We start from the raw sequence: 9,315 nt of genomic DNA on the forward strand, positions 1-9,315 counted from the left end.
TGTGTCTCTCATGTTGGTGCTGTGGACTCACCACTCAGCTGCTCCATGAAGCACACGTTCCCGTGGGCATTGAACGCCAGAGTGTCTGGTGTGATGCACAGGGTGTGGAAAAGGTGGGAGGGTCTGATGCTCTGCAGGGCCAGGGCACACTCCACACACACCGCCCACACCTCCTCCTCGGACAGACAGCTGTCCCGCAAAGACAGGATGTCTGCCAGAGACACATTTTCCTGCAACAAAAAGCTCCTGTAAGTACAGTATATTGAAGTAAACACCATATGGGCCATCATTAAAAAGTCTTTTGTTGCACTGTGGAAAGTAAACATCTGGTTTAATACACTCTTAGTTCTGTGCTAATAACTCAAACTAAGCACAGTGATGACCAGGCCTGATTTCCAAAGCACATCAAACTTGCGAAGAAAAAAAATTAAAGTAAAGGATTTGGGGTCATAAGTGATAGCGCTCACATATTCCAATTTTCCCACGAGTACCTAAATGCATCGTTTAACAGCTGCATCCCAGTCAGTCTGCTCATGCAGAACGGATTTATTAAAATGTAAATATGGCCAGCGTCGCAGCTCCAACCTCATCACTTCCTGCTGCTCAGAGGGAGAGCGACGAAGACGACGACCAGGACCCCCACAGAGGATGGATGGTACAGGTGGATGCTGGAGTGGAGGTGGAGCTCGTGTGTGTGTGTGTGTGTGTGTGTGTGTGTGTGTGTGTGTGTGTGTGTGTGTGTGTGTGTGTGTGTATGAGTCACTGCACAACAATGCAGCTCTCACTGTGAGGTGGGTGACTGCTGTCAAAAGCCTTCACTTTGCAGTCACTCTTTTCAAACATTGTCACGTAACGATCAGGCTCTTATGACATTTTATGCTGAATACCGTGGATTTCCAACAATATTGCAAGGTCAGTACAGCTAAATGTATAGATATTTTTTTGATACTGGCTCTGAAAATCACTTCGTAGCACATTATGCAAATTCATAATAAAAAATGCAAACATTTCAGTTTTCTTTCGTTTCTTTATGAATTTCAAAAAAAAATCACCATTGTCTTAACAGAAAAGCTGCTGGAAGCAACACAGCTTGATTGTGGTCATTTGTCATTACAGTGGGAAGGTGTGTGTTTCAATAGGACGGACTGTAATGTTGCACAGAGAGCAAACTAAATTTCCTCCACTTTAATCCAAATTAGAGAGATTCTTCTGGTCTTTCATGATTATTTTTGTCAGCACACGTTCTAATACATGCTGCCTGCGTGATGATGTCTGCAGGGAAAAATTTTAGGAATTTGTTAAAATCTCCATACCACCTGTTCAGTTTTGTTAAATCAGAATTAAAATAGTGTTGTTGATTTTTTTTGGAGGGGAGGGATCGCAAGATGTAAATGCTGCACAGATCTTGTAGACATCTTCACATTTGGTTTTGCTGAACATTCTGAGGCCCAGTTTTCAAGTGAAAACGTGAAACCCCTGTTGCATTTTGGGTAACTGTTTTCATGACAACAGTGCTTGAAGTCACTGAAAACTTAAAGGTGCTGTAGGCAGGATTTTGCTAGTCAATGCTGATTTTTCTGTGTTTTCTTTGGATTAAATGTTAGAATATCCATTGATAATCCTTTAGGAGTGTAGCATAATTGCACTACTGCGAGGGCACAGCATTTCCATCTGTCTCTGTTCTGAGCTGAAAAGGAATCTCGACAGCTCCAGGTATCTTTGACCAATCAGAAGAGCCCCTGAGGCTCTAACCGTGATTGGTCGAGGGGCGTTCGTCACACATTCTTGTGGGAGGGGTTTAACTTGCGTAAGGGCGTGATGTCAGAGAAAACAGGACAGGATTGGCTGTGCTGGGTTTCAAATCGCCATCTTGCTTAGGTAACCCAAAGCAAGATGGCGGAGATGCCGAATCCTGCCTACAGCACCTTTAACTTATTTAAAACAGCTAACAAGATGGGACCTTTGGAGTCGACATCAGCTATAGGCGACTCTGTGAGGGAAACAAAAGATTCATTCTCACTACCTGGGGGCAAAAGTCTGACGAAGGAAATCCACTAAACAGATTCACCAGAATTATGGCTACTAATTAAAGGGAATAACTACTGCCAGTTTAACAGTATTAAATCGAGATTCCTGCATTTTTAACATTAAAACGGTTCAATACTGCAGCTGCTGTTGCTCCGGTGAAATTCATTAGAGTTTGTGGGACTTGGTCCCCAAAGAACAAGAAAGTGGGCTGCAACTTGCCCAAGTCTGGTTTTAGCCGTTTATTTTAATAAATAGCCAAACTAAAAAATCACCCTTTATTAGCTGGTTGCACTTAGCAACAAGTGAAAATAAATCGTTCTTCCTGCAATTAGGAACAGCAGATGTTGCTTTTGTCCCTGAAAGTCCTCGAAGGAAAAAAAAAAGAAGAAAAGATTATTAACTACCCATCTGCCCTGAAGGCGTCCTTGATCTTCTGAATGAATGTGAGCTAGAAAGCAAAGATTTGGCTTTGATTTGGAGCATGAAACACACACAGAAAAAGTTTGTCTTTCATTTACAAATATATTTGAGACAACAAGCATGTGAATAAGAACTAACAGCTGCACGCATACAGCTTCATTATTTACTTTAACATGTTGACACCTTTTAGATCCTCATCAATTAGGGATCACAGTTCTTTCAAATAAGCTGCAGTAATGTGTGACATGATCTTATTGCACGTCTCTAATTATTCTTGCAGAAAAAATGTGTGTGGGTTGTCATTCCATTCCCACAAAATGTTATCTCATAACAGTTAGTTTCTTGGTGTTGTTTGTGAGAATATGCAGTGTGCGCCAGACAAAAAGTGCATATGCATCTCATTTCTTTGGTTTTAAAAGTCAAGGTGCATATTAAGATGGAGTCACGCAGCAGCGCGTCACGTGTCTGAATGGCCCAGCGGCTGATTCCTTGCAGGTGTTTAAACATACTTAAAACTAGTGACAGAAAGAAGGCGTAGTTAAAATTCAAACGTACAGTACTGCTGCTTTTGGATCTTAATCTTTTCCATGTGTGGGGGTTGGAAGTTGGCATACTTAAACAGATGATGGAATAAGTTTGGGATCTGATCCATTTTCTAGAGGTGTAAAAAGTGTTTTTTATTTAAAGACACAGGGAGAAAAGGCACAGCTGAATGATTTTAGACTTCTCTCTGCATGCCTTCCTTTTTGACTGCCGTGCAACTGACACCAGGCGAGCTCTTACTGTGATCCAGTTGCATGTGGTTTGTGTTATACTGAGCATTGTTCGTCTTAAATACATGTTTTATTTATATATTTGTCTGGGTTATTGTGCAATGTGTGGGTTTTCTTATGACAGAAGAAAAACCAAACTCAAACCAGACCCTTAGTGTGACGGGCGGCTGGAGGATTTATCTCAAAAGCTGAATCTGAACTCTTAACAGTTTCAGAATCCAGGTCAAAGGGCAAAAGGAGCCAATCCAAGCTGAGTATGGGAGGAGGAAGTGCACACACTGCACAGGTGGACATCACAGGAAATAGTCAGATAGACAAGATTTACAGCTGTATAGGTCTCATATACACAACTACCTTCCAAATGAAAACACCTCATTATTGCGTTTCCATTTCAGAAAAGTTTTGCATTTACAGGGTGACATTTTGAAAACAGTGTCAAGTCACCAATTGATCAAACAGTACTTTACACACACACACACACACACACACACACACACACACACACACAGCTTTGTCTCAGAATCAGTAGTTATCAGAGATAAATAGGTGCTGCTCCATTCTAGGCTTACTTTAGCTGTATTGTTGTTCAGTATAGTGTCAGTTTGGCTTGCTCTTCAAATAAGTAGTAAACATGTCTCCTCTATGAACCGTCCATCAGGCGGGCCTCGAATCTTCACTGTAATACGTTTAAGGTGTGCGACACCACAGCCAGGCAGCCCACTGCAAGGCAAGGACACACACCTACACATTCACACATACGATGACTTGTTAGTCACTGTGGGGAGAACAAGAACAAGAAGCCCAGTCACTGGTGTCTCAGAGGAATCGGATGGAGCCAGTGTTTCAAGGAATCATGTGCGACTGTCTGTTACACATAAGATTTTAATGTGAGAATTAATATCCAGATACCACCACAACAACTGCATATTCATTCACCCGGGTCCAGCACTAGTAGTAACTTTTTACTTCTGCACTCTCTGGTTGCTTAGCCCTTGTGAAAGAAAAGAGTTTTAAAATAAATATCCCTCAAGCACAGATCCACAAGGAAAGCAGATTGTCACGTTTCAATCTACGGTATAAAATTCACCAATGTCTAAATGAAACTAGAAGCAGATCATCAAGCAGAACACGGCCAGTCTACTTTTAGCACCTCGTTGTTTTTGTTACACTATTCAGAGTCATACTTTCCAACATGCGGTTTTACTGTATTGCGTCAATCCGAGAGAAAATATAAAAGATTAAATGATTTTACATTTTGTGATTATGGTGTAGTTCATCAAGCCTGTCTATGTTTTTTTTTTGTTTTTTTTTACATCAGGAAATTGTATTTGGATCAAAAAAATCAATAAGGGTGGCACAACAATGGAAAATTCAATTGTCCTTTTGCTGATTTAACCAGGGTTACAGTAACTTCTGGTTTGGACTACAACAACAAAATGTAATCTGGATCCTCATATCAGTATATCTGAAGAGTCTGGGAAAGGCATCAATAGTCTCTACATTCAGGCCTTTACGACACAAGCTCAGTACCAACTGGGAAAATCACAACAGGAGAGATGGACTTGAAGGGAGGAAATTGCCACTGTATCAACAGTTTCACTGAGGAACTACAAGTTGACAACTTTGCTTTCATCACACAGTGTGAACTGATGTAAACTGCAACAGCAGGTCTCTTATTTCCTCTAACACACTGGCAAACTACACTCTGGACTGTCTGTGAGTTTCAACAAAACAGAAAAGTGACATCTTTACAACCACCAATGTTTTACAGACTAGTTGTCATGAAGAAACCAGTTTTAAATTATTTAGCTCTTGTGTTTTGGATTACACAAACATGGATTATGTTATTAAAAATGGATTATATAATACACTGTAATTTGTAATCACTGGTTAATATAGGCAAGGTAGTTCCAGGTTCCATCTTTTCAGAGCTGACCACTTTTAACTTCTTTCAAATATGTGTGAACATGCAATATCATCTGCTGGCTCAATACCTTCAAACAACCTTCAACTATTAATCAGGTATGTGTCTCGTTCTGGACTCCAGGATATTAGAAAAACATGCAAAATACAATGACGTAAAGCACTGTAATCAAAACATGGCTTCTGATTATGAAACAAACACTTTAACTAGACACAATTGTGCAACAGGTATGATATTATGTTAAAATAATCAAGTCAACTCCTGTTGACCACTAACAATGGTAGATAAGACTCTACGGGTCATCCTGAGCTCACTTCCAACATACAAAATATGATCTATAGCCTCAACACGTCGATCACGTCTTTTCAGTCCCAACTTGAAACCTTCAAGGATTTGAAAATGATGACGTTTTACATCAGAAGTTCTTGTCCCAATTTATTGTGACTAATGTGCCAGTTCCTTCATTACTTTATAGAATTAGTTTCAGGAAGAATGTATGGCATTATCTTCATTTTACATCTACAGAATGCTGGGAGGAAACGCCAAGGAGCAAACTTCAGACAAAAACGCTCAATTTTAACCTATTCAGAGAAACTCTGGCTTAATTTGCATATTTGAAGCAAAAATGCATAATTTTTGCATTTTCATTTCAAAGTAGTTTTGCGTTTTCACAGCAATGTCTCTAAAAATGGCGTCTGTTACACAGAAACAGCAGAAACGCTGAAAATGTGTTTGGGTTCTGCAGTATTAACCACTATGAAATACAACATCATTTAGGTCATTTTTATGTTTTTCAACTGTTTTTAATGCAGATTTAAAACTTTATGACTAAAAATGTCACAAATGCAAAAACACAAGTCTTTAAATATTTTTTTTTCAACACAATAGTGTTCAAATTCTCCATTTCCAAATATTTCCATGAGTGCTTCAAAAAAACGTCAAAACACTTCGTACCACCATTGAAAAAGTGTCACATTGCAAAGACAATTCAAAACACTGGGCTGCAACAACAAAAACAAATATTTGAATGCTTTCATCAAACACAGTGCCTTGACTAAAACAGTGGAAAATCTTGATTTTTTTTTTTCTTCGTTTCTCCACAGAAGCAAGGACATTTGGTTCAATGAGTACAAGACATCCGACACACACACACACACACACACACACACGCAGCATACATGCGTCTGTGAATCATTATGACCAAATGGGCCTTTTTCTTCAGTCGGGCACAGTGATCTCAGAGATTCCACGCAGCATCAGGCATAATGCTCCAGTCTGATTATTACAGGATCTCCTTTCTGCCTCGCAACTGAACACAAAAGCTGGCCTCAGCGCAGACAGAAGGATGGGAGCAGGGAGTGTGTCGGGGGGGATCACAAAGCCGTGATTGTCAGGCACTATAACCAGTACTTTAACTACTACGAGCTCCACAGTGTTTTTTTCTTTCACGACATTATTTATGTCACACTAAAGTGTCTTTTTATTTATAACTAACTGTGGAAGTGTTAATGTCCGATACCCTCACTGACAATCATTACATTGTGGCCTATTCCACCCCATGTGTCCGTCCCTTTAGATTTAGGACTCTTTCTCCAAGGGATGCGGCAAATTTTGAACAAAGCATATCGATGTGATCAAGTGACGTACAGCACAATTACAGGGCAGAAAGTGCCACTTCAAGCAGCAGCAGCAGCCCCATAAATAGGCAGTTTCCCCTGAGAACAGTGCAGGAGAAAGCCAGTTTCTCTCACCCCCTCTTGAGTTAAATATGCTGTCCTATATAAGTTTGCCTCTGAGCTCCAAGGGTCTGATAAAGGCGGCGGTGTGTTGCATGTCTTTGCAGTGGTGCCAGAAGTCTTGAGTTTGTCCTTAAAAGGTTCACTTTAGCAATAACGTTTGAGGATTTTTTTGCAATATTTCTGAAAATGGCCACTGGGTGCCCACATAAATGATTAAAAACAGGCTTTACTTGCAGCAATCTTTTATCCTGTTTATGTTGAAAATTCAACATTGCAGCAGTGGTCTCCGCAGAAGGCATTCGCCTCATCTGAGACAGAACCTAAAATCTCATTTCTCTGAACGAAGTCATTATAATGCAGCCTCGTCTAAAACTTATGAAGATGTTTGATCAATGATGGTCCCAGTTGACCTAAATTAGCCCCCTTTCAGGTAGAATTCGGAGAGAACTGCATATCCTGCATTTTAGGTGATCCTATTCATCTTTTATAGCCACTTTATCCAAGCCTCATCTCATCCCAGGTGAAGAGCAGGGAGAACCAGGCCGTCAGCTGTTTGGAAAAAGTATTAATTTCAATGAAAACTGTAGATCCTAAACCAAACAATCAGGAGCACTATAGTAAAGCCCTCAACTTGTATTTCCTCCATTCCTGCACAGCAACGCACAAAACACAATCACAACATATAACAACATGCACCAAACTTCATTCCTGCACACAAGTTGTGGGCTTCCTGGCAAAGCCTTTCTTAATTGCATCAACTCCGTAAACAAGATGGTATTGATCTCTTCATGAAAGAAAGATAAACCACACTGGATCAAAAACAGGGCTGTGTGGTGCTGTGGCCTGTACTCTTGCCTCCCAGTGAGAATGAGGTGGGTTAAAATCCAAGCCAGGCTTTTCTGTGAGGAGTTTCTAGCACCATTCAAAACTATAGGCATGAAAGGGAGGGTGTGGTTTTCTGTGTCTTCCTGATTGCTCTGTGATGGATTTAAGATCTGTCCAGTGTATCCTGGTCTGGTACATAGTTAGGCTGGAACTGGAGAAGATGGATGGACAGTGAGAAAAGGTACATAGGAGTGTATAAATACTGTTTGAAAAATTATTGTAAAACATGGCAATGACCCCTGGTGTGTTGAAGTGGATACTTTGGTCTGTCTTTGAAAAGTTCACCAACTTTTTTCATGTCAATCAAAGCCAATTGCTGAATAAAAAATGATGATCCAGTAGCAATTCATGTCATTGTCATCAATTGTCAAAGTGCAGGGCAGATACTTTCCCATTAACCCAGAAAATGATACATTGGCAACAATGTAATGAATGAGACACTAAAAACAAAGGTCTGGTTGTTTAAAAAGAATCAGATTTAGGTGCCAGAAAGTCTGTTAAATGGAGCAACATTTATGCCTGAACTCTATATAAATGTATAAGAAACTATAGACACTAAAAGACAACAGGCACCTGAAAGGTTTTGACACATCGTATAAAATCCTGACGTCCAGATGTCAGGGGTTCCAGCGAAAGCGGCCGACTGACCTCGTCCTCCAGCAGAGGAGGCAGATGTTCCAGGTCTGAGTATCCGTCCCTCTCCTCCGCTCTCCCCCAGCGAGTCGACCCCGCGTCTCTCCCCGAACTCTCCATTGCGCCAACTTTGCTTCCCTCAAGTAGTGAAGCGATTCCGGGTCCTGACAACTGCGGATAAACTCGACACGGACGGCATGCCTGAGCTCTCTGGGTCGCCTCAGCCTCCCGGTTCCGCTGCTGGAGGTTTTCCTGGGGCTTGCTGCTGCTGCTGCAGTCGCTCTGTCGGTCGGCGATGCGGGACGCAGCAGTTCCGGTGTGGAGCGCGCGCGCGACGGACGTGCTGGTTCGACGCTACAACACCTCCACACAGGCAGGCGGTGGTGAGCTGCAGCTCCTCTCCCTCCTCCTCCTCCTCCTCCTCCTCCTGGCACGGCTCTGCCGCCTGCTCGCCACAGTTGGCTCCACGCCTCCGTTCACGGTGCGGTTCGTTGGAGTGAGTCACTCTCTTCGCTGAGTCCAGATTCTCTCCGGTTCTTCCTGACTCCGACACTCTCCCTGTCATTAATGCGTGGAGAGGGATTCATTACCCCACTGGTCCTGACATGTCACCCCCGCGAGATCTCCGACTGACCTCGTCCACGCCAGTCAGAAGCAATCTCTCTACAGCAGGGGTGTCCAACGTGAGCCCCGTGGCCCAAAAACAGAAAGAAAAAAAAAAAAATCCAAGAAAACATTGATTTCTTTTTTTTTTTTAAGTGAATCTCTGAAAAGTTGACACAACACAATGCCAACACTTGGACAATACATGGGTGATTTTATCAAATCACACATAATGCAACAGCTGCAGGAAAAGGTCTTTTGATGGTTCTCTAAATTGGCTTCATGTCATTTTCTGTAATAAATGGACATG

At 41.7% G+C, this 9,315-nt stretch overlaps 1 protein-coding gene across 1 annotated transcript in view; it reads right to left on the reverse strand.

The window, feature by feature from the left end:
- Nucleotides 1-8,675, reverse strand: part of kndc1 (kinase non-catalytic C-lobe domain containing 1) — a 48,107-nt gene extending 39,432 nt beyond the window's left edge. The window contains exons 1-2 of the mRNA XM_030106741.1: nucleotides 8,418-8,675; nucleotides 32-230 (exon numbers count right to left, since the gene is read on the reverse strand). Of these exons, the coding sequence (XP_029962601.1) occupies nucleotides 32-230; nucleotides 8,418-8,522 (304 nt within the window). The 5' untranslated portion in view covers nucleotides 8,523-8,675. The remainder of the gene's footprint in view (nucleotides 1-31; nucleotides 231-8,417) is intronic.
- Between the last annotated feature and the right edge of the window lie 640 nt (nucleotides 8,676-9,315).

Source organism: Salarias fasciatus, chromosome 13 (assembly GCF_902148845.1).
Source record: "Salarias fasciatus chromosome 13, fSalaFa1.1, whole genome shotgun sequence".
Lineage (NCBI taxonomy): Eukaryota > Metazoa > Chordata > Actinopteri > Blenniiformes > Blenniidae > Salarias > Salarias fasciatus.